A 24,663-nucleotide genomic window follows, 5' to 3' on the forward strand; every position below is an offset into this window, starting at 1 on the left:
TGAGTAGAATGTATATTTATTTACATTGACCTTCCTTTGTTTACCAGAACATAGACTTATCAGGAAACAGATCTTCAAAAACCAAGTATCTTGAATAGCAAATGAAGAATACATAGTTTGGGACAAAAGCAAATTATTCAGGTGGTAAAAGAAAGAAGCTAATGAAAGTTGTATTCATGCTTTTGGTTTTATAAGATGGGAATTTAGTCAATATACTTGTATAATAAGCCACACACAATAAGAGATGTACATATAAAAACCCCCAAGATATTTTGTATTAATGTATATTTAAGATGGGGAATAAACATCCTGTAGTGTCCTATGAAATGTTTTATGTTATTAACACATGAAAAAGTATCTCATGACATAAAGACTGTGATGGGTGTCTGTACTTAGGTAATAAAGGTTGCCTCTGGGTGCAGAAATCCTCTCACTAGGAAATCCCATGCCATCACTACAATTAAGCTGTGAAGATTCTCTGTGCTTCTAGGATAGAGGCGTATCTGGGTTCAGAATGAGAGCCACTAGGGAGGCTCTGTTGCCAGGCCTCACTCATTCCAGCTTTAGTAATTGAGTTATCTCCCAGAGAACTAGCTCTTTCATTTTATAAGCTCTAATCTCTGAAAATTATGAACTCTCTGGGTCACTTGATACAAATTGCCCTTAAATATATGTTTTAAACATTTCAATTTAGGGAAGTGTTGCTAAATACCCTTCAGGCATATAATGACTTTAAAAATATATTGATAACTTGAGAGTTTCACCCCAAAAGATATTGAGTTCCACACATATTATATATTTTACAGTCTATAATATGTTGAAAACAGAAGAAATAAAAACTGAGTATTATTTTAACTGAAATATGTTTTAAAAATATTTTTTGAAATCATGCTAGTTATTTGACAATGTTCCAATTGCTATTCTGTATCTTATGAAAGGAACAAAGAATAGCTAAACAAAACTAACATAGCCAAATAGAAAAAGAGAGTATTTTTAGAGCTTGGTAATTATAAAGACAATTTAACTATAGAATGAGACATAATATCAAAGCAAATAATTCATTTTTTAAGAAGTCAAGTACCATTGGGCATTGATAGTTTTTAGAAATCCATTCCTATAATATTAATGTGAGGATATTATTGCTGCCTTTGTTTAAATATATTGAATTACATGTACTTTAAGTTCAAAAGAAGTTGGATTAATTCTCCCCAAATCCAGAAGAGGAATCCACAGTGTAGTTAAGCTACATTTAGCAGGACTTAAGTATTATAGAAATGGTAAAATATAGACTCCCAGTGAAAAATAAAGGAAAGATAAAAGCAATATTTTTGAAAAACATTTACATAATTTGTCACTCAGTTAATATTTAGAAATTCTGACTTAAAGGGGCATGGCTGGGATAAGATCACATTCAGATGGTGAAGGTGTGGGTGGGGAGACTTAGAAGTGAAGGGCTGGAAATAAATCCCTTTCCCTTATCTGTGACTGCAAGAGGGTGTTTGCTAAGGAGTGAGGGCAAGCACATCTTTATAAATTTGATGAGACAGGCTAAAATGAGGACATTTCTGCAGACCCAGCAAACTTAGAAATACAGTGACAATGGAACTTTTAAGTCCCTAAAACCTTCAACTGTGTTACTTAAAGATCAGGTTTGGGGAGTGAATCGACTTCAAGGTAATAAGCAATGTTAATAGAAAAGTCATTATTTTTTGAAATTAGAAAATTAATCTCCGATTTATTTATTTCGCCTTTATTGTTAAACTCAATGCATGGGAAACTATCTGATATAAAGCACTATTTCATTACTTAAAACAAATTTTTAAAATGCTCTGTCTTTTTAAGTTTTTAATAGTTAAATATTCTTCCATTTATGCCTTTAATAGAAAATACCAGTTTGTACAAATGTCATTCATTACAGTAAATATTTACATTGTTATCAGGTATTTCCGTTTCTAGTAGCTTGTGAAGCAAGACTAAGAGCTCATCAATGCACTATTTAATAATATGATCAGCTCTGAGGCAGTAACCCACCTCATTTATGCATTCATGATTTCGCTGATGACTGAAATAGCACAGGATAAAATCCACATGGAAATGAAAGTCAGTGTGTTCAAATAAGGTGTATAATGATGTAAAAACACCTAAACAGCAAGGCTGTCATTGTCAAGTAACAGACTTCCTTTAAATACCTCCATGCTTATGCTTAACAAGGATGCCCTGAACATGATCATGTAAATTTCATAATCGGACAAAACAAGGCAAAAGTTGAATTCCAATGTAATCTCCCCCCGTGGCCTCATTCTTTTCGCAGTTGGTTATAACTGACATTTTTGAAGCGCAGAGTACAGGTCAGCGCCTGAGGCAGTGGAGTGGAGCTGATAGATGTACCATTTCTGTGTTCCTATGAGAAAACATTTTGACAAGCACAAAAATACCCTTCACATCCTGTTTCCTCCACCTGTTAGACAAATGGCTTCTTTAAACCAGGTCATCCTCTACGGGGAAGGAAGGAGAACACAGGGAAGGAAACGAATGAGATTTTTATCAGAGCCCAAATTTATGCATTCCTGAAAGTGTGCCGTGAAGGAAAATTATATCCTTGTCCCATTAGCTTCAGACAGTTCTGCAACAATAAATACCTTCACTTATAAAACTCTTTCAATTTAAAAACTGAAGTTGGGTGGGAGAGGAAGGTCACGGGGTTTGGTGCATGCACAGCTTGTACGAAAGGGTGTGCAGCCTGGGGACCAACTAGCCTTATTCATTCATTTCTTATCAATATACTCTGTTATCTACCTCACCAGGTTGTAGAACTTGAGCAGCTTTTTAAAGCTTTATATAAATCAGAAATAAACACGTTCAGTGTGCTTGTTGGCAAAGATCTTTACAGTGAGTTATTTTTGAAATGTTTTCAAGGAATCAAAGTGATGTTTCTTTCTCCCTTGTCACTCAAAACAGAATGATGAATTTGCAAATATTTGCTTTACTTACATAAATATCAGCCATAATTTTCCCAGTAAAATGCAAGTTATAGCATAAACTTGTATTCTGTTTTGATAAATATAGATAATGGTTTCTAGGCAAAGTTACTAAATTTTACCTACCTACTTTGGGTGGAAGCAGTTATAAACTTACAGAGATTGTGCTAAAATATGTTCCCATTATTAAACTTTATAGACTGCAATATACTCAGTAATTAAACAATTGTTAATAATATTTATTGTCATGAATATTATTTATAATTTTAGAAATATCCACTACTACTTTTTAATTAACTTATAAATTTTACATTATCTCTACTAGCAACATTCCACATTGTTGACAAGGATGTTACTCAGTGTGTGGTGTCTTTTTTAAACAATACCCAGAGATGGGTTTGACTGAGTTTTTGAGTGATTTGTTTTGATTTAGTATTAATGTAAATATCTGTAAAATATCAGGATATTATAATCAAATGATTTTTATTTATTTTAATTTATTTTAAAAAATATATTTTTATTGATTTTAGAGAGGAAGGGAGAGGGAGAGATAGAAACATCAATAATGAGAGAGAATCATCAATTGGCTGCCTCCAGCACACCCCTATTGCGGACCCAGCCCACAACTCAGGCATGTGCCCTGACTTGGAATCAAACCATGACCTCCTGGGTCATAGGTCAATGCTCAACCTTTGGGGAACATTGGCTGGGCATAATCAAATCATTTTTAAAAAGAAAAATAGCCCTAGCCAGTTTGGCTCAGTGGATAGAGCATCGGCCTGAAGACTGAAGGGTCCCAGGTTCATTTCCTGTCTAGGGCACATACCTCCATTGCAGGCTCCCAGCCCATTCAGGAGGCAATCAATCAATGTGTCTCTCTCACATTGGTGTTTCTCTCTGTCTCTCCCTCTCCCTTCCACTCTCTGTAAAAATCAATGGAAAAAAATATCCTTCGGTGAGGATTAAAAAAATGAAATAAAATAAATAAATAAAAAGAGAAATAGCTTACTGAATTCAGGTACATGAAAGTTAAGCCTTTCTTAAGGAGTAGAACATTTTGTTGTATTTAATTCTTAAGTTGAATGAGAAAACAAAAATATATGCATTAAAAATGAAAGTGTAATCTCTCAACAACTGTATATAAGCATGACACTTTCTTTAAAGGGCTTTCATTTTTCCACAAAAGCTTAAGAAATAAGTCAAATATATCTTGTCTTCTTTAAGCAATTGAAAGTAAAACAACATTCCTTCATTATTATGTAGTTATATACTTTAGTTCTGAAGTCACAAAATGAACCCTGAACTCTGATCAGACATTACCAATCCTGTATCTCTAGATTTAAGTAGAACCAGAGTAAAAGAGGTTCACTGATAAAAAAAGAAAAAAAAATTTCATCCTCATGAAGCAAGCAACTACAAAAACAAAAACAACAAATATACCTACCATCCTAATGACAAGCCAAAGGGGTCTTATTCATATGTAAATGCAATTATTTCACTTTGAACAACTTTATCTGCAAAAGCAGAGGAATTAGTACAAATAAAATTCCACACATCTCACAGAGATGTCCAAAACTTAATAGTTTTTGCTACCATTATCTGAAATTGTCACTACAAAAGAGATTATAGAATAATGTGCCTCATGTAGGGAAGATAACCTGCAATTAAGGTTTTGTGTTTCAAATGCAGAAAGTTAAATGTATTATTTAAAAAACAAAAACATAAACAAAACACACAAAACAACAACACTCTTGCTTTCATTTTTATGCTCTTAGCCCCCAAGCACGCACACATAAATACAACCTTGCCAGATGCAGTATCATGGCATGATCAGCCCTGGAATCTTCGAGATAGATTATGTTATCAAGTTGTTGTAATTACCTTTTTGTTGTTACTCTTGCTTAGAGAGGGTCCCTCTTGCAATGCAAATAAATCAATTAGTTTTTGAAAGTTAAAATGGTTATAGAATCCACATGGAAGTATTAGCATTAAACATGGCAGTTACCACTGCGTTTGCAAAACCTACAGTGGCTAGAGCCCATAATATCCTTGTTGGCAAAATTGCCTGAATTTAAAAATGATGAACATTTCATTGTTAGTTGTTCCTCTGAACTTACTCGGAAGAATTCTTTTGTTGACCCTGAATCCAGTGTTCCGTAGGCAATTTCTGTTTGTTTGGCCAAATCTTCCGCACTTTCTATGGGGGAGACCATGCGCTCCACCGTCAGGAAAGCAGCGAGGTTAGCAGTGTAAGATGATATAATGATGAGTGTAAAGAACCACCAAACACCTCCAACAATTCGACCTGAGAGGGATCTAAACATGGATAAGATAATGCACATTTTCCTTTCTCCAACCAACAGAGAGAAAGAAAAGAAATACCATCAATTTCCCATGTGGCTTAAAAATAACAACTGCAATATCATTTTATTTTCTGATAATCTACTCAAGAATGATTCTAGTATTTCTGTATGCTTTGATGTTGCCTATGCTATATGAAATGTATAAATGCCCCTGAGAATATGGGAACTTTTTTCTTTTTATTGTTATTAGGCAGAACTATGGAACTTAATACCTTTCCTTTAAGTACAAAAGAGAAATCCTTACTAATTCATTGATTACCCCCCCTTAATATTTAGCATATTTGATATTAGATGCAACCTACATTATACTGAGATAAAAACAGAATCATGGCTTAATTGGCAGCATTGTCTTTCTCTTGGTGGCACATAAAGTAGCAATACCTATTAAAAGCGGGTGAGGTCTTAGATTTAAGTTGGTAGAAGACCTTCTGAGAGAACTGGTTTTCACCTTAAGTCAGAGCTCGGGCAGGAAGGATGAGACATATGCCAAGATGGGGTGGACCAGATGAAGATCTAGGATTGGTCTCAAACTGATTACATTTCAGGATTTGTTGCTAGCTCAGTTCTTATCAGAGTGAATGAGTTATGTCCTAAAGCGTCTTTACATACTGGCATAAAAATATTCGCTCTGTCCCTGCCAACATGAGACCAAAGGGGGTGCTTTGTTAGTGTGTAGCAACAACATTAAAAACTGGTGCTAAATCTAAAATAAAAAGTTTCCTCCTCACCTTTTCTCTGGCTATCGGGGATATGTGGGTGAGTGTGAGTGCAGAGGAAAAGTGAGAATAGAATCAACAAACAATGAAGGGCATATTTATAATTGATCTCACTCATTGGGACCGTCAAACTATTTTAAATTCCTGTAACAGATTGTATTTAAACATTTTTTTTAAAATGTGAGGACACATTTCATGTTTTCCATGGTATTTCTAGCTTTAAAATGCTCTCTTCTTAACCATTATCAGATAAATGGCACCTGTTGATGTTAACTTAGTATTTGCTTAAGACTAGTTTTGAAACCATTACTCCATTTACTTTGATTTCTTTTCATTGCATTGATTGAGAGTTAAGGATTTATATTTCCATGTTAGAATTTAAGTACATTTACAGTTTCCCTGGGCCTTTTTTAAAAAAAATTCTTTATTGTTGAAAGTATTATATATGTCTCCTTTTTTCGCTATTGACCTCTCCCTGGCAGCTCCCCCCACCCCACAGGCTCTCGCCCCCCTACTGTCTGTGTCCACTGGTTATGTTATATGTGTGTATACAAGTCCTTTGGTTCATCTCTTACCCCTCTCCTTCCTTCCCCTGCCTTCCCTCTGAGGTGTGACAGTCTGTTCGATGCTTCTCTGTCTCTGGATCTATTTTTGTTCATCAGTTTATGTTGTTCATTAAATTCCACAAATGAGTGAGATCATGTGATATTTATCTTTCTCTGACTGGCTTATTTCACTTAGCAGAATGCTCTCCAGGTCCATTTCCTTGGGTCTTAAGGAACACAAACTGTTCTGTGGCTAAATTGTCTCTTTTTGAGAATGCATACATTTCTTTAAAAAAAAAAAAATCCATGTACTTGTAACACTGATATAAGTCACTATTTAAATTTAATTTTCAGTTTTTTCCTGCCTTCAGCTACTTTTTCTAAGGGCAAAATTGGTACTTGTTTATGCACAGGAGATTGGCTGCATTTTTGGCAAACAAAAATGAAAAACATCTCAGTGGCATCCAAAAAAAGTGAGCTATGACTCCACAGATAGCGAAAAACATCTCTATAAAGCTACCATAGTATTTGCATTGCTGACTCTGCCTACTGCTTAGCTTGTCATATGTTGTCATACAGAACAATGCATATCTAGTACCTATTATATTATCTCAGGATTTAGGAAATGCTATGACAGAAATCTCCCTTTAGATACATGGGATGCAAATAAAATTCAAAATTAATTTTTAAAAATTAAGACCAGCAACAGTAATAAAAACATTTTATTTTGAAAAGGAGACAAAAAGAACATGAATCCCATTTTTACAATTTAGATTTTAGTTTCTGTCTGTCAAACCATTGAAGGAAATATTAATACTAAGTTATTTTTTGAGAATTCTGGTGAGTTGCATATGTAAAATTTCCATTGGGATGTATCTATATATTATGCTATCTTGGAAATTTTGGCTATGACTATGTTCAAATTAATTTGGAAATTGCAAGATTATTTTCTCTGTTTCAAGTAATGCTCTGCCTTCAGGGGAAAAACATGTAAAGAGATGATTTGTACAACACTTAGCAATACTGGGGAATTGGTGAAAAACTGTTGAGACTAACCTGGGTGAAATGTCACATCCTTGCTGCATAAAAGCACCCAGGGAGAACCAGAGGCTGTTAAAGATGCCAAACTCATTGGGAGGTTGGTCGCTGGGTCCTTCCTTTCCATCCTCTGGCTCTTCTGTGTGCCATTCATATGGACTAAACCTACTAACTAGGAACAAGACCACGCTGACACCAATGTAGGCAAAGACTATGCACATCCAGATCTCATAGGCCAGAGGATCCAAGAAGGAAAACACTCCTGGTTTAGATTTCTGAGGCTTTTTGATCATGATAGATATGCCCAAACTCATGAAGGGCTTAGAGAAGTCAATGACCTCCTCTCGGACCAAAGTGATTGTCAGAGGGGCAATAGCAATCTCTGCTTTCTATAAGAGAAAAGACACATGAAAACACATAGGTTAATGCTCTTTGTGAAGCAATTAGCACTGGATTGATCCACTCACAGCTAACCAGTTACACATTAGCTATACAATTTCTTTTCCCAATGCCAAAAATGACAAATGCAAAGGTGAACAGTTGATTTGTTTTCTTTCATAAGATAACTAGAGGTCCGGTACATGAATTTGTGCACAGGTCGGGACCCTCGGCCTGGCTGGTGATTGGGGCCAAGAAGGGCCAGCCAGGGGGAGAGACTGTGGAAGGTTGGCTGGCCATGGGAGGTTGGCTGTGGGAGTGCCCTGACCACCAGAGGGCAGCTCCTGATTGAGTGTCAGCCCCCTGATGGTCAGTGCATGCCATAGCTACCGGCCGGTCGTCCAGTAGTCTGGTCATTCGGTTATAACGGTCGCTTAGGCTTTTATATATATAGATGTGTCACTTAAATTGCACAAACTACTATTTTTATCGGTGCTAGTAATTAGATAAGAGAAAGAAATGGAGAAATAGTAGACATAAGCAAAAATAACTTCTACTCAGATAATTGTATTAGTCTTTAAGGATCTAGGACAGCAAGAGGAGGAGACAGTCTTTCCATGTGGCTGAATTTCTGAATTTCTTGGCCAGGCATGCTATCTTGCAATCTTTTCTGTTTCAGTTGAAATGTTGCCACTGATTCATTACTTGGCCAACCCTTAATATTATGCAATGCAACTTTTAAATAGTCCTTTCTTTTTTATTCCTTCCAATTATGAGAAAAACCTATAAAATCTGTGTTTGTAAGACAGAAGAAACCCATTGCTTGACTGTATTTTCCAATTAAACACACACAAAAATCTGGAAATTGGCATTTGTTTCTTCATATTTACATACTTTGATTTTTCACCTTCGGGTACTAAAAAAAAAAATTTGAAAACAGTGGATTCAATTCTCAGATATTATGATCATAAGACACCAGCTTACATTTTCATTCATTGATTTTAGCTATATTGGGGATCTTTTCCCAATATCTCTAAAAATTGGAAACAGATTCCCCATTTTCTCCTTTTATCTCATTGTGTTACTGTGATTGTTTATTTAAAAAACCTTAATAAAATAACAGTGAGCATTTATTGAGGGAGCATGTGTCTGATATGAAACTAAATATTTTAAATGGCTGCCCATTTCACCCTCATATCAAGCTTATGTTTATCAGTGTTTTATAGATGCTGAAACTGAGACTCAGGTGAGCTTTACACATCACCGCCGCTCTGCGATTTGACCTGTGCTTCTTCTATTAAATCATGTCATCTCTGACATCACATAGAGTGTGATGAAAATACTGTAAATTGTTACATGATCTACAAATGAAAAAAAATATTATTATTTTAAGAGGAAAGTATTTGGCATTGAAATGGAATGTGAGACATACCAGCACATACATGTTTTTCACAGAGGCGGCCACTCTGACATTCACCCCTGCAATGGCCAGCAGCTGGACAGAGGGCTCCTGGAGGGCTGGTCTGGGGAGTGTACTCTGGCCATCCTGCTACCCTGGGTGGCTGAGGATTCACTGCACATGCCTTCAAGTAGGAATGAACCTAGTTCACACCATACACACCCAGATATGTAAGAGCCAGAGTCATTGCTGGGAGGTTATTGTTTTATCAAGTTATTTTACACAAGTGGTAGAGGAACTAGCTATAGAAACAGTATATAAAACAAAATCAGAAAATGAAGAAATTATATCTCCATTCCCTTCATCTACTCTTATTTTTTCTTTATATATGCCCTGTTAGACATTGTTTTATTTTATTTTAATATATTTTATTGATTTTTTACAGAGAGGAAGGTAGAGGGACAGAGAGTTAGAAACATCGGTGAGAGAGAAACATCGATCAGCTGCCTCCTGCACATCCCCCACTGAGGATGTGCCCGCAACCAAGGTACATGCCTTTGACCAGAATAGAACCTGGGGCCCTTCAGTCCGCAGGCCAACGCTCTATTCACTGAGCCAAACCGGTTAGGGCTAGACATTGTTTTAGAAATAATATCTTCCTTATTTTAAAATGGGATAATGCAGAAAATCATATTGTATAATTAATTTTCTCTTCTCAAAAGAATATGAACTCATTGTCATTTCAAAATATACATTAAAATAAGTTTTAATGATTGCAAATATTTCATTATGTGAAAATATCACAATTTGCTCAATTTATTATTTTGGGGGATATTTGCATTGTTTTCAGTTTTATACAATTTATAATACAAATGATGTGACCATCCTTGAAGACAAATCCTTGCACATATCTTAATTATTTAAGATAAACTTCTAAAAATGTGATTGCTAGTCTAAATGGGTGCAATCTTTTAATACTCATAATATGCTTGCCCAACTTTTCTCACAAAAGGTTATGCAAAATTTCTACTTTCCCCAGCACTGTGCGAATATACCTGCAGCTTTAAATCGTGGACAACCCTTGTCTATCTTTATTCTATTTATCTTCACTAATTTGCTAGCTGGCAAATTAGATCACATTGTGTTAATTTGAATTTGCTTTTATTAAATAAATAGTCACTTGTACTTCTTAATCTGTCCATATTTTCTATATGGGGTATTCATTTTTTTACTTACTAATGGTAAGTGCTTTTAAATAAGTGCTATTCAAAATATTCTTTTATTTTCTCTGTGTTGCAAATATTTTCCCTGTTCATGAATTGTTTCATTTCCATAAATGATTTTCAACCTTTTTTTTTTTTTTATCTCATGGCACACATAAACTAATTACTAAAAGTCTGTGTCACACCAAAAATATATTATATTTTTGCTGATCTGACAAACAAAAATAGATATAAGTTTAATTGATTTACACTGGATAGCTATTGTGTTGGCTGCTGTCATTTTTTTATTTGACAATCTAAGGGAAAAGAGGTCAGTGCCCCTGACTAAATAGTCAGGTACAGTATTGTATGCGTTACAAATTCTTGTAGCACACTGGTTGAAAATCGCTGACTTAGTTCATGGTATTTTGTTGCAATACACACATTTTAAATTTTGTTGAAGTCATATAAAATTACCTTTTTTGTGTTTTCAGCCTTTGATTTCACACTTGGAATAAACCTCACATCATATGATCAATCTCAATTACATATTATTTATTTATTTTAATTCTTTATTGTTGAAAGTTTTGCATATGTCTCCTTTTCCCTCCATTGACCTCTCCTTGCCCTATTTTTAATTTTTTAACCATACATATTTTAATCTAGCACCTATAAGGATAATCTCTCTAAAACTTATTTGGTATACTACATGATGATGTGTTACAAAATTGTTAATTTTCCAAGTAATTGTTCAGCTATCAAGAATAAATGAATAATGCACCCTCTCATTGATTGGAAACACCACCTTTCACGTACTACATTGTTCTGTGTAGTTATCTTTTGGAAAATTTTTATTTATATGTTACCACTAATGAGAGAAAAACCTTAAAAGGGAAGAAATGTGGAGAGAAATAAAAGAGTCTCCAGCTTAGAAAAGTAGATACAAAAGAAGACCAACATTGGATTAAGGTGGTGACAGTGATGTTCAATGAGGATACGTTCAAAGTCTGAAATTGGTGTTTTGAAAAAGGCCAGTGAACAGAGAAGATACACTGGGGCTTTCTCTACTATCATTGGATGTGCTGTGTGTGCCTGGTTCTATTACCTCTCAGCGATTCTGAAAATTAAGTGTAAACTATCTCCTGCAAGAGCTTGGTAATACCTGAATTTGGGAGGACCTCTGGAGTGAGAGTCATGAACCAGCACATTGTAGGCTATGGAACATACTTTGAGAAATATCCCCTTGGATGAAAATACACACAAGTATGGCAGGGACCAGAAGGTCCTGAAGCAGCGCACCGCAGGTCATAGGATGGACGTGAGCAGGTGTGATGGGCAGGAAGGACCTTAAAGTGTAAGGGAGGCTCTGAGCCTCTGAGTCACTGCCCTGTGGTGTGCGGAGATCACAGGTGTTTCACAGGTAATCTATTCTAACAATTACAGTAACAAAGTTAGCAAAGAATAAAGAAATAATAATAATAATAATAATAATAATATTAATGATAATAATAATGGATTCAAAGATAAGCATGTTGCTGTCTAACAGCCTGTGTTAGGTAGAAGAGAATGGATGGAGTTTTACCTAAAACCCTGGGATAATAATAATAATAATAATATTAATGATAATAATAATGGATTCAAAGATAAGCATGTTGCTGTCTAACAGCCTGTGTTAGGTAGAAGAGAATGGATGGAGTTTTACCTAAAACCCTGGGAACTGGGCATTCATGTACTAATAAGTGTTGAGAGAGAGAGAGAGAGAGAAAGAGAGAGAGAGAGAGAGAGAGAAGTACAGACTTAGCAGACACCAGAATGGAAAATACCAAATCTGTAGAAAGTGTAAGAGGCATGGAAGAAGATTTCTTTTGAGAAAAAAGTGGATAACTGAAGTGGCAGAGATGGGGATATTTAAATCCTCTCCGATTGGCTGATGAATGAATGATTATAATGAGTATTAATCACTGTTAAAATCTTTCTCTCTGAGAATGGCCTGACTTCAGACTTTTGATCATTGTGACATGTGTACTACTGATTTTGTTTTTAATTGTGCTACTCTCTTCATATAATTTATTTTCATTATTTAAACAATATCCCCCTAATAAAATGTGGTCAGAACCCTTGCAAGAGGTGAGCTTGGACTGCCTAATTGCTAGGGACTCCGGAGGATATATATAAAATGCCTTAGAAAGTAACTCATCCAAAACTAATTGGTAACCTAATTTTTTTTGAAGAGAAATACTCAATACTGTTTTCTGAAGGAAATAAAGTACAGTAGAGAATTATAATAACCTGGATAATGTTCACATTTAAAATTGGCTTATTGTATCTAAAGTCTAAAATATTACCAAGAAGCACAAGTGTTAGGACCCCCTTTCCTGTGGAATTTAAAGCTCAATATCAAATTGATCACGCGCCTTGGGATAAAATACTTTTTGATTTTTTACAACTTCATTCCCTGCCCCTAGTCTCCACCCCCCTGTTTAAGTCACCTAGTCAGCAGTTCTTGCAAATAAATATAAAATAACTGATTACTTTTTAATGCCAAACAGTTTCCTCTTGCTGCTGAGATTATAGCTACTAGACTGAACTATATGGAGAATGTTCATCGCTTCATGGTTTGAAAAGCAAGATGCAGAATCATGAAACTTGGATGGCAGTTCTGGCTTGGAAAGCAAGCCCTGGTGTAGGACATCATTTATGTTCTAAATCATTCTACCTTTATTCTTTTCTGGGGAAGGAAGACTTTCATAAAATCCTTCATTTCAAAGGGGCCTTGAGCGGATTAATCAGACAGACTGTGACTTGAAGGTGACATTTGTGATCTATGAATTGGCTTATAGGAAATTTCAGAATAAATTGCAAGTGATGTGACTTTTATTCACTATTAGGTGAATAAAATGTACTATTCAAGGCTGGGTTTCCGGACATTGGAAATATCATACCATCACTAGCATTTGATAACTGCTTGTTTGATTTAGATACTTTGCAGTGGTAGCTGAAGAGAGCGATCTTGTTCTGATTCAGGCAGGAATGTGTACACTGAATTCGCCCTTGGCTATAAATGTGTACGCGCAATACCTGGGGAACACAAAAGAAAGGGCATGACATGCTTTCATGTGAGGCCTGCTGTGGAAGAAATTCTAGCTTTTGTGCTTTGCTAGGTGCGAAAAAATTTTGGCATTGCATAAAGTTTAAATTTACTGTGTTCAGCAGAATTGTAAGAATCTCACATTATTGATGAATATTTTATAGGTGTTAAAATAGTGTAGTGATCACTTCACCAATTACTTAAAAAACATTTACCAGAATTACAACCAATAGGGATATAAATAAACTAGCTAAAATGAGGTTCAACTTTATGCTATTGAAGGAAATCTGTTGTTACAATTACTAATGGATTTGTTTTGTAGTTCTCAAAACAACATGTCTATGGGATAGAAGAATCAAACATGAGAGAATAATCATCACAGATACTGAAGTTAGTGTTGTTTTTTAAAAATAGGACATCATATTCTGAATTTTTATCTCTTTTTCCTTATTTTGAAGTTATCAAGCGTTAGTTTCCCTCATTGTTTGGGAATTGCATTATTAATGAAATAGAGAAATAGTTGAACACCATATATGTCTCTTTGAATGTAACTGCAAATTAAAAAAAAACAGTAATAGACATTTAAAAATTGATATGTGCTCATGTAAAAAAAAGTTTCAGATTTATGTAAACAATTGATTTGCTTACCCCATAAACAAGTTCTCCTACCATCCCATTCCAGATTTTTGTGTCTGCATCCCTTGCTCCATATTTTCCATCAGGGACAATGGCAATTTTATACTTGATACCAATGTGCTTTGCAATTTCAGATGCCAAGTCTACACAGTATCCTTCATACTTGTCATTTCCTTCAAACATTTCATGATTTTTCTTGAACATAACATATGGGGATTCCTATAATGAGAGAAGTAGAACTGTAAAGGAGAAATTATAAACATTCAAAAATCTCTATGTAACTCTCCAGTTTCAGAATTTGACAAAAGTATTATATTTAGTATTGTATACACACTGGTTTTGTGTGGCTAGATATCAGTAGTAAAATAAATATACAAAAATAAATATGCTTAGAAGTACATTAAATAGCTTTACACTAGATACTGAATGTGAAGTCTTTAAAATAATTTTCTATTGAGTAATCATTACATACCTAGCACTGTAACTCTGATGGGAAAAATGTCCATTAATAATCATCTAGAGAAGCAAAGTTATCACCTTTGGCAATGAAATTATTAGTTTCAAATTATTATATGAAGTTAAAGACTATTTAGTAGTCCGCCTCATGTAGTAAAAGACTAATTTAAAGTCACCTGTCTCCATATTCCGCATCTTGTTTAGACACAGTCAACTGTGACCTCCTTTAGGAAAAGAGCTAGATCGTTTTCCATTGCTCTCTGGCATGTAGCAATATGCCTTTCTCAGAGCAGGCACTCGCAAGTTAAAATAAAAATGAAGAATTAATAGTTTAAAAAACTGTATATACTTATTTGCATCAAATTAGCTTCCTTAAAATTGTCCAATATTTTGGATTTAATTAGAATTTTGTTCCATGAATTTTTATTCTATTCTATTACATGTCTCCAATGGGAGCCAACAATTTTTCTCCAGTTGTGACTATCAATTTGAAGCAAATAAGACAGAAAATATGATGAAGAATTATTGTAAAAATTCATATAAAATGAAAAAGTTTACTGGTGGCTAATAATAACTGCAGTTTTCAGTTAAAGCACATGTGTGCACACGCACGCACACACACGCACACACACACACACACCAAATTCAAACTCGTTAAAGGCCGTGAAGTTAAAGACATGTTAGCAGAATGCATTGATTTTATAAATGGAAACTAAAGCCACCAACTAAAAGATAGCCCTGGCAAACGTGCAATCCACAGTGAACTCCTGACCACACCTCAGAAATTTCAGTTATTTGCAGACAAGCAATGACCACTCTTGGCCACAACATCACTGAGATCATGTATTTATATTTTATAAAATTGCATGGTAACATCCATTTAGTAATTCCGATACAAATCTTTTGTCTCAGCAAATTTGTAAATGTGGAAGTTTAACTTGCTCTTGGAACTGTGACTTGGAGTGTAATTTACTTTGCACAACACGGCAGTTCTACGCTAATTGCTTTCCTAAGTACTTTGTAAGTGTAGGAACTACTTTTAAAAACTTGATTAAGAATGTAAATGAAATGCTCTTTGAGTTCCTCACAGAGGTGCCCTGAAGAACACTACTGTGGGCCACTGTCAGGATCGGTGCTTGTATTACTTTCTTAAATTCTGCCTTAGGTTGACATGACTAAGTGACCCGGAAGTCTCTTACGCTTCCTTTGATTTGATAAATGTTTTAATACTTGAAAGTTTATCCATCTTTATTTTATTTTTTTTAAAATATATTTTTATTGATTTCAGAGGGGAAGGGAGAGGGAGAGAGAGAGAAACATCAATGATGAGAGAGAACCATCCCCTTCACTGGGGATTGAGCCAGTAACCCGGGCATGTGCCCTGGACCAAAATTGAACCTGGGACCCTTCAGTCTGCAGGCTGATGCTCTATCCACTGAGCAAAGCTGGCCAGGTCAAGCTTATCCATCTGTAGTTGCTTTATAAAATTAAGGCAGCTAATTGCCTTTTCTTTCTATAGATAAAAATTATTAGTTTATGGAAAACATCTCTAAATATAATGTTTTAAAGAAAGTTTATCGGTCTATAAAATTAAGGCAACTAATTGTCTGTTCTTTAGGTAGCTGGAAATTATTAGTTTATAGAAAACATTCTCTAAATATGAAGTTTTACAAATTATAAATGTGGTTGTGAAAATTTGGGATTTGTTGCAAAGCACTATTAATTTCTAAGATATGCTATAAAATAGTAGTTAAAATGAGCTAATCTTATCATTTTTCTTTTTTTATTATAATAGCTAATTAAAATATGGAAGAATGTGTAGAAAAAAGCAAGATTCACACATTGTAAAATGTTTAACATTCTAATGGAAATGGGTATACAGCTAGCACCTATAGCTATTAGTACAACAAACCTAATAGCTTTTCAAATAAGGTGTAGATAATGCTCACCTTTGGTACTAAGGTTGAAAATCTATTCTAAAGTTTCTGGAATATTTGAACACATGAATTTTAGCATATATATATATATATATAGTTTTAACAGAAGTTTCTCTAGCTAGTATTACCATCTAATTTGCTAAATTCCTCCTACATTATTTTGTGAATTGTTGCTTCATTAAAAGCTGTACTTTTATTATTTACTCAAACATTTATTAAGCACCCACTGTATGCCAGGCAGTTTGCTGGGAACTAAGGGTACAAAAATAAATAAAACATGCCCCTTGTCCTCTTGTGATTAATTAATGTTAAGTTCTTTAAAATAAGGGTAAAGGAGAGTGGCAAGGGACAATAATAAGAGTACTGGAAAAAATAATAGCTCTTACTTATTTAGTGCTTACTTTGTGTTAGGTACAATGCTAACTTCTTTAATTGTGCCCTTTCATTTACTTTTCACACTGACATTTTGAGGCAGGCATTTTCCATTTTGCAGATGGAACAATTAAGGCTCAAGGAAGTTAAGCAAATTGTTCAGTTTCACAACTAGCTGAAGTGGGAGTTGAACCTATAATTTGAAATATCTGAAAGTATTTGAAGGTATTATTGCACCTGTCAAAATATATTCAACTCTTTGAGATTCCATATGCTTTAACAAGAAAAAAAAGGATAAGATTAAAGAAATGAATTTCTGTATTTTTAGAGAATGAAATTCTTTATAAGAAACTTGAGTAAACAATGCTCTCCATATTGCCTCATAGTGTATGGTGTATATAAGGCACTCAATAAATATAAAGATCTTCTGGTCTATCTGGGCTTCTTAAATAGGAATATCATCGCAAAGTAACAGGAACTTTGATTCAGGTGTCTTAAAAAGGAAAGCAAGTGCTAACAAGTGCTAGGGCATCTCTCCTGAAACAGGTGTATATAACTTTAAAAATTAATTAGTGTCTTCTTTCAATCCCCTCCCTCCATTTTCTTTAGACAATAGGGGTCCATCATGTCTTTGTTTCTTGTCAAATAAACCAACAAAGGCTAGAAAAGTGTTCAGTTTGCTGAAGATGCTGATTAGGAATTTCGCTAGGCTTTTGCACATCCAGGCTGTGCACAGTTGTTGAGATTCAGGGGAGTGACACATGCAGCACCAGACAGATAAAAGGAACTTACTCAGAGAGGTAGGAGAACAAAGGAGGGAAAGGCTAGGCTTTCCTTAAACAAAAGCTCTCAGCTCTACCCAATTCCTTTGTGTGGTTCTCATTTTTTCTTTTAAAAATGAATAGGAATTCTCAACACTCTCTCAACGTGCTCTTGCCCTAGTCTCAATCTGAAAATTTGTCCACAGGTAAGCCCTTCAAACACTGCATACTTGGGGAGATTTAATACAAAGTTTTGGGGCTGCTAATACCAAATCTTTTCAATATAATAAAAAAATGAGTTCAACCGAATCATTAAGGGTATTTGTGGGGAATCTTTGATAAGCAGTCTGATGGAGTTTCAGATGTTCAATTGTGAATAAAAATGTAATGATTAGAGAAGTGAAATATAACCTCTTTCTTTTAAGAGTATAGCCTTCCATCTTTATTATCGACTACTGTGCCCTGTGGGACAATAGTGCCGTAGAAGTTATTTTAAAAGCATTACTTCTTAGTAATTATGAGTTTATTACTACAATTTCCATAATGGATAGTAAAATTTCTATTTTACACCTGCTCTGCCATTTCAGGAAAGAGACCAATCTCTGTCTAAAGGTGTTACCTTAGGGCTTGGTTAAGAAAATGTTGGTGTAAATGAATTGAGATGATTTTCAATCAATGAAGTATCATTTTCCTACGGAGAAAAATTTTTTGGATTATTTGTCTTTAGCAAAAATGAAACTATTGAAATAGAAGCCTATTAGAAAAGCTTTAAATTTTCTAAACATCACAAATATAATCATTAGAATTACAATGGAAAACAGTTAATAAAACCAGGAGTGTCAACCAATGCTACCAAGTATTTGCTATGTGGATATTTGCTTTTCTCCAAAGAATTTTAATAGATGTAGATAATTTCCTCCATGGGTAACATTTTAAAAGTGGAAATTAAAATGTTATTCAATTCAGAAAAAAATAAACACATTTAATGGCTGCACAATTTGAAGTTTATTTAAAATACTTTATTTAAAAATGAATTGACATAATCCCTTTGGAGGCAGGTGTGTATAGGGGATCTTAATATTTGGTACAGGGAAGAAAATAAATATATCTGTATTTCCTTTACATGTGGGGTGGAAAAAAGTAGGTTTACAGTTGTTCATATGCAAAATTATACAATAATTAATAAATAATAGTACAAGAATAAACTTTTGCATACTCACCACTGTAAACCTACTTTTGCCACCACCTGCATAGTGTAGATTGTTGTACTATGTCCACATGTGTCTATTTAGAGTGCATCCACAAAATTGCACACAGAGAAGATAGAGTCTAAAACATCTAAGAAATATAAAATTTAACCTCGAGCAAGATCAAGTGTGATAAGTAAAATAGCTTTTAGGTTTGTAACATAATTCTGACACTGTGAAATGCATTTGGATTCATGGGAATGTTTCCCACAGGGTTGGTATGTTTATAAGATGATAAGAAATACTTTCTTAGTTGAATAATGCAGCATAAGCATCATTTAACTTCACTAGTAAAGACTGTGGGAAAATTGGGTTTGGCTGAAATGTCCCTGCGTCATTTCCCCGTTTCCAGAGAGTTCAGCATCCAGGGAAAGAAGAGAGGCTGCAGGGAAACAGCCTCTCCTTCCCAGAGTCCACTGCAAGCTGCCTTCCCTCGGTCCTGCACTCGCCCAAGCCACATGGCACATACTGCTTCCTTAGCTGGTTTGCAGAAATTATTATTTTAAATGTAAAAAGTTCATTCTGTATGGTGAGATGCTGATAAGTTTTACAGATTTTATAAAATTTTTAGTCACCAAGACTGAAGATAAAAAATGATGAACATCTGAATCCAAAACCTTAGACCTTTCAACTTTGTAGTCATGATTTTCATTTGACGATATTGACAGTTTTACTTTTTTGTTCAAATTTAGCTAAGTTAAATTCAGTAAGACTCTATTCAGGTAGAATAAATTAGACATTAAAATGAACATCACATTATAGATCTACAACACAAAAAAATAAAGCTCAACAGTGCAACTCACTAAAGCTACATTTTATTTAAGAATGCTGTGTAACATTTATTATGTCTCTTGTCTGATTTCTCTCACTGGAATATATTTTCGGGATGCAGGATTTGGTCTATTTTGTTCTCTTACATATTTCCAGACTTCTAACTGTGCCTAATACAGAGTAGACGCTTAATAAATATTTATGAAGGAATGAATAAATGAATTGATCAATCAATTTTATTTAACAATAGCATATATCATTACATGGTAGCAACCAATAAGTAACAACATACACGAAGGAAAGACAAATGGGAGAACAGCAATGCCATAGCAATTCAATCAGAATGAATGATCTCCAGTGCCACACACTCTCAGCCGTCTTCTGTGTCTAGGTATCTGTTTTGCATACATTACAATGTCTAACCAATTCCTTCTATATTGGAAGTTTTCAACTGAATTTGGGGGATTATTACATGCAGATGCCAATATCTCGTTCATCTACAATGAACCATACTTTTTTTTTTTCCAAAAGGAATGAGGTGGTAGAGATGTCACACGTCCCAGGTTACCATTTTTAACAAAAGCAAGTACAAGGAACACTTTCAGGGAAAGGATTCTGCTATTAGCTTTTTTTTTTTTTAAATTACTGAACAATTATGTAGTTGCAAAGACCAGAGGTATTATGTATATGAAGATAACATTTTTATACAAAAGACAGATACTAGTGTTGCACTATTTTGATAGCAAAATATCGATAATATCACTGTCAAACAACAGATAATTTTACAGAATATTCTTTATGTATATAGGAAACAGTTGGGTTTTTCAATCAATTTTCCTTACTTTTTTCTATAGCATGCTTCCAGAAAAACTAGCCATGCTTGCAAAATCAGTTCAATATTTTGGTTTTAAGAATTAAATCTCCAGTCCCTTTATTAACAGGGATAGAAAGAAGATGCTCCAGATTACTATACCTATAATGCACACTAAAATACTTTATTTTACACAGAACAGGCAAAATTTCAAAAAATCTTTAAAGAAAACATTGCATATTCAGAAAATAAGCAAACAAATTCATAGATATTTACTTTTAGAAAATCTACTTGGAATTAGGAGCGATATAATTCAATTATTTACGTACAATGACCTCATTTCAAGGTATTGGAAGTGATATGTCAGAATAGCTAAGTGATTCTTTTTTCAACATCTATTTATTTTCTTGAGAAAGATGAGGAGTAAGTCTTCTCTTGTTCTTGTTTCCCAGAAAAGTCACAGAACTTAAAAAAATTTTTTCTGGTAGTCCAGAGTTGGTCATCCAGGAAGAATCCCATATGAAAATTTACATTAAATTTACTACACAGGAGAACAAGACTTGAGCCTTGTTAGGAATAGTCGAACACCGTGGAACTCAATTCTTTCTCGATCAATTTCTTAAAATAGGATTCTTCATCAGAGGCTGAAAAGAGGAGGACTGTACTGAAGTATGAATTTCCATTACTGTGTCTTTTTTAGGAAAAGAAATATATATGCATTGCTTTCCAAGTCCCATGCAAATATTACACAATTAAGTGAGAAGGTATATACTTTGCACTCTTACACAAAGATTGTGGTTGATTGGTTTCATTCTAAAATCATAAACTTCTGATCAAGACTTGGTAGATCAACATTAAATTGCTGGCTGGTGATGCAACACAGATAAAGCTAATTGCACATATGAAAGCTTCTCTCTGCATTTTTATGCCTTGACCTCAATGTCAACATTTTGGAAATAACTCAGCATTACTAAAACCTCAAATTAAAATTACATGAGCTAAAAACTAAATTACATAAAATACTTCCACTTTATTTAGAGTAAGGGCTCCATAAATAATTAAAAATATGCTCTGCCTAACAAGACAGTGAGCTGAGGATGTGTAAATTTAAATTAGATAGATAAGGTCACCGATTGTTGATCTCCTTTGACTAGCATTGACTCGAAAGGGCATGTTTGACTTTAGAAGAGAAAAATGTATAAGAATTTCTATTATTTAAAAGGTAGCTTCATGAAAATCTCTTTGAAAAAGTAGCCTTAAAATTCAGAGTATTTTTGTATTTTATAAGGTGAATGAATGAAGCAGTCATATTTTTCTTAATTCCTGGAAGTCCTATACATTATATTGTTATTTGTCACTAGTCAATGAGAAAAATAATCGGTGCAAAAATTTGTTTGCATTAAAAATAAATATAAAACAAATTTATTTCTGAAGCATTCAATTGTAAACATGCTCATTAAAATCTTCACATTCATTTCTACACCATACAAACAGACAATGTGAATCATTGTCCAATGATTAAACTCCCTGGACATAATAATTTTAAACACCTTTAACTATTATCACATTGATATTTAAAAATATAATAACAATAATAATGTGGTGTTTACTACCAGATATTTTAGGTTATTGGTAACTGATCTTTTTCATGTTCATTCTTTTGTCCTTTGGAATGTTAGCATTTCACACATTTCCAGCTAGGGCATGACAGTTTCAACTTTTGACATTTGAGCATTTTTCTAAGAACAACAATGCCACAGAAGATAATACAAATAAAAGTACTGAATGTACTCAGAGCTCAGGACAAACCTACTCAAAGTCTCATCAGACTTTTGTGGATCGGAGCACCCATGTCACCACTGCTTCCACCCTCCCCGTTCACCACAGCTGGGAATTAAAGTTGCCTGTGGACAAAACGGAACAGCAGAAAGCATAGACCGAAACTTACCATAATAGTGGTTACAACCACTGTTCTGTTTTCAATAGCTGCTGTGTCATTGCCAAGAGTTGGTACATCTTGAATCAAGACTAATTTATCCATGTCATTCCAGTAACCAACCTGCCAAATAGAGAAAATTCTTGAAAACACATTTTAGAATATTCTTATGGGAACAATGAGTGATATTAATAAGAACACAAAAATTAAAAACACAGATAAAAAAGAGTTTGGAAGTTATTTTTAATTGATGATCAGCCAGCTTTCCTGATGTTAAAGGTACTGCCTGATTATGGATTGGGCAACTTTACAGTTTAGAATTATGGAGTAGCCGAGGCACTGGGGAGGAGGGGTTCAAAAGGAACGTGGATATAGGTGAAACACCATTTTATGTTGAGCCTCTCTTCTAGTCGGATGGACTGGTACTTCTAACGTTGCATGATTTTATCAACAACGGTACAGGTCTCACGGTAAAGGGAAGAGCCATTTACAAAGGGACATTTGTAAATATGGCTAGTTTCCAGCAAAAACAATTTGATATTTTCCAGTAAAACCAACTTGTGGTGTTTTTTTTAAAGCAACATAGAAACAGTTTTTGGTGTGACATAACCTAGTCCTTCGGTAACAGTTTTTTTCATCTCTAAAATGCCCAATACATCAGAGATTAATAAAAAATATTTTCATTTTCAAAATCACTTTTTCATTTTTAAATGAAATCTTTATCTTAATTTGTAATTTAGATTTGATGCAAACTTATTTTCATATGATAAATTAAGTAATTAGTTAAGTGTTTTATACAGTAGTAAACTATAATGGGCCTTTTTTTTCTTTTAGAGAGAGGAAGGGAAAGAGAGAGAGAGAGAGAGAGAGAGAGAGAGAGAGAGAGAGAGAGACTAGTGAGAGAAAGAGAGAGAGAAAGGAGAGAAAGGATAGAGAGAAGAGTGAGGAACATCAATGTGAGAGAGAAACAAGGATTAGCTGCCCCTGTAGGCACCCCGACAGGGCACCAAATCCAAAACCTTTGTATGTGCCCTGACCAGGAATTGAACCCTTGACCTTTCTGCATATGGGACGATGCTCCAACCAACCGAACCACACCTGCCTGGGCCACAATAGGGTCTTAAAGGAAGGTTAGGGCCTTTGTATCATGCGGAACGTTATGGCTACCGCTATTGACTGCTTGCTTTGCAACAGGCACTGTACTCAGTGTTTCTGTAAATATGCATCTTAAAGTTTATAAACAAAGCAAATGCAGAAATAGATGTTGTTATTATCTATGGTTTAGATTTGAAAACCCATATTAGAATATTAAATACATTTCACAAGGTTATACTCCAGTAGGGCCAGAATTCAAAACGCAGGTCTGTAGAACACCAAATCCATATGTGCTTCGTTATTATGCTCCAGCGCCTCCCCAAACGGGTGCTTATTCAATGCTTTCCACACTCTTCTTGAATTTCTGGATGCAGTTCCTAAAACTCATGTGTCCAATAAAATATATGCAATTGCTACTGGTCTGTTCACTACTTGTTCTAATATGTGTAGGAAGTCTCTCTTGCTTCCTTCAAGTTTCTAAACTGTGTTAACATTTGTGCACATATTAAAATAAAATAAGCATTAACATGTCAGAAAGAAGCACAATATTATTCATAAATAGTTTATACATAACTCAGTAACAGAATAGTTGGAGAAAAATTTTCATTAATATGGCTTGCCGTACTTAGTGTGATCTGAAATTATGAGTGTGTAGGAATTCAACAACCATTTCCAATTGTTCATATGAATTCATTTGTAGCTGGTATTTATTTAATAACCCAATGATCAATTTAATTTAAAAACAAGGATGCCATTGAGTCCTACCCTTTCTCAAGTCCTACATGTACTTAAAAACAACAACATATTAGTTGTTTCCTATTAATTCTCCTTTCTGCCGGACAAATGACATGGAAACAGGTTTTAGAGTCTAGCCCTTCGTTAGCTGCAGCCACCCTGCAGATCTCAGCAGCCTATTCTCTGGGAAAGACCATTT

The 24,663-nt window shown here is 34.5% G+C and overlaps 1 protein-coding gene across 2 annotated transcripts in view; it reads right to left on the reverse strand.

The window, feature by feature from the left end:
• The window catches only part of GRIA4 (glutamate ionotropic receptor AMPA type subunit 4), a 407,857-nt gene that overhangs the window by 48,157 nt on the left and 335,037 nt on the right, over window positions 1-24,663 (reverse strand). The window contains exons 10-13 of one of the 2 annotated variants that reach the window (XM_081100459.1): window positions 22,647-22,757; window positions 14,356-14,562; window positions 7,659-8,029; window positions 5,096-5,294 (exon numbers count right to left, since the gene is read on the reverse strand). In XM_081100459.1, coding sequence (XP_080956585.1) covers window positions 5,096-5,294; window positions 7,659-8,029; window positions 14,356-14,562; window positions 22,647-22,757 — 888 coding nt within the window. Of the gene's footprint in view, window positions 1-5,095; window positions 5,295-7,658; window positions 8,030-14,355; window positions 14,563-20,105; window positions 21,343-22,646; window positions 22,758-24,663 lie in introns of those variants that run through there. The other variant, XM_081100460.1, reaches the window with a different exon arrangement.

Source organism: Myotis nattereri, assembly GCF_964212035.1.
Source record: "Myotis nattereri genome assembly, chromosome: 9".
In the NCBI taxonomy this organism is placed as follows: domain Eukaryota; kingdom Metazoa; phylum Chordata; class Mammalia; order Chiroptera; family Vespertilionidae; genus Myotis; species Myotis nattereri.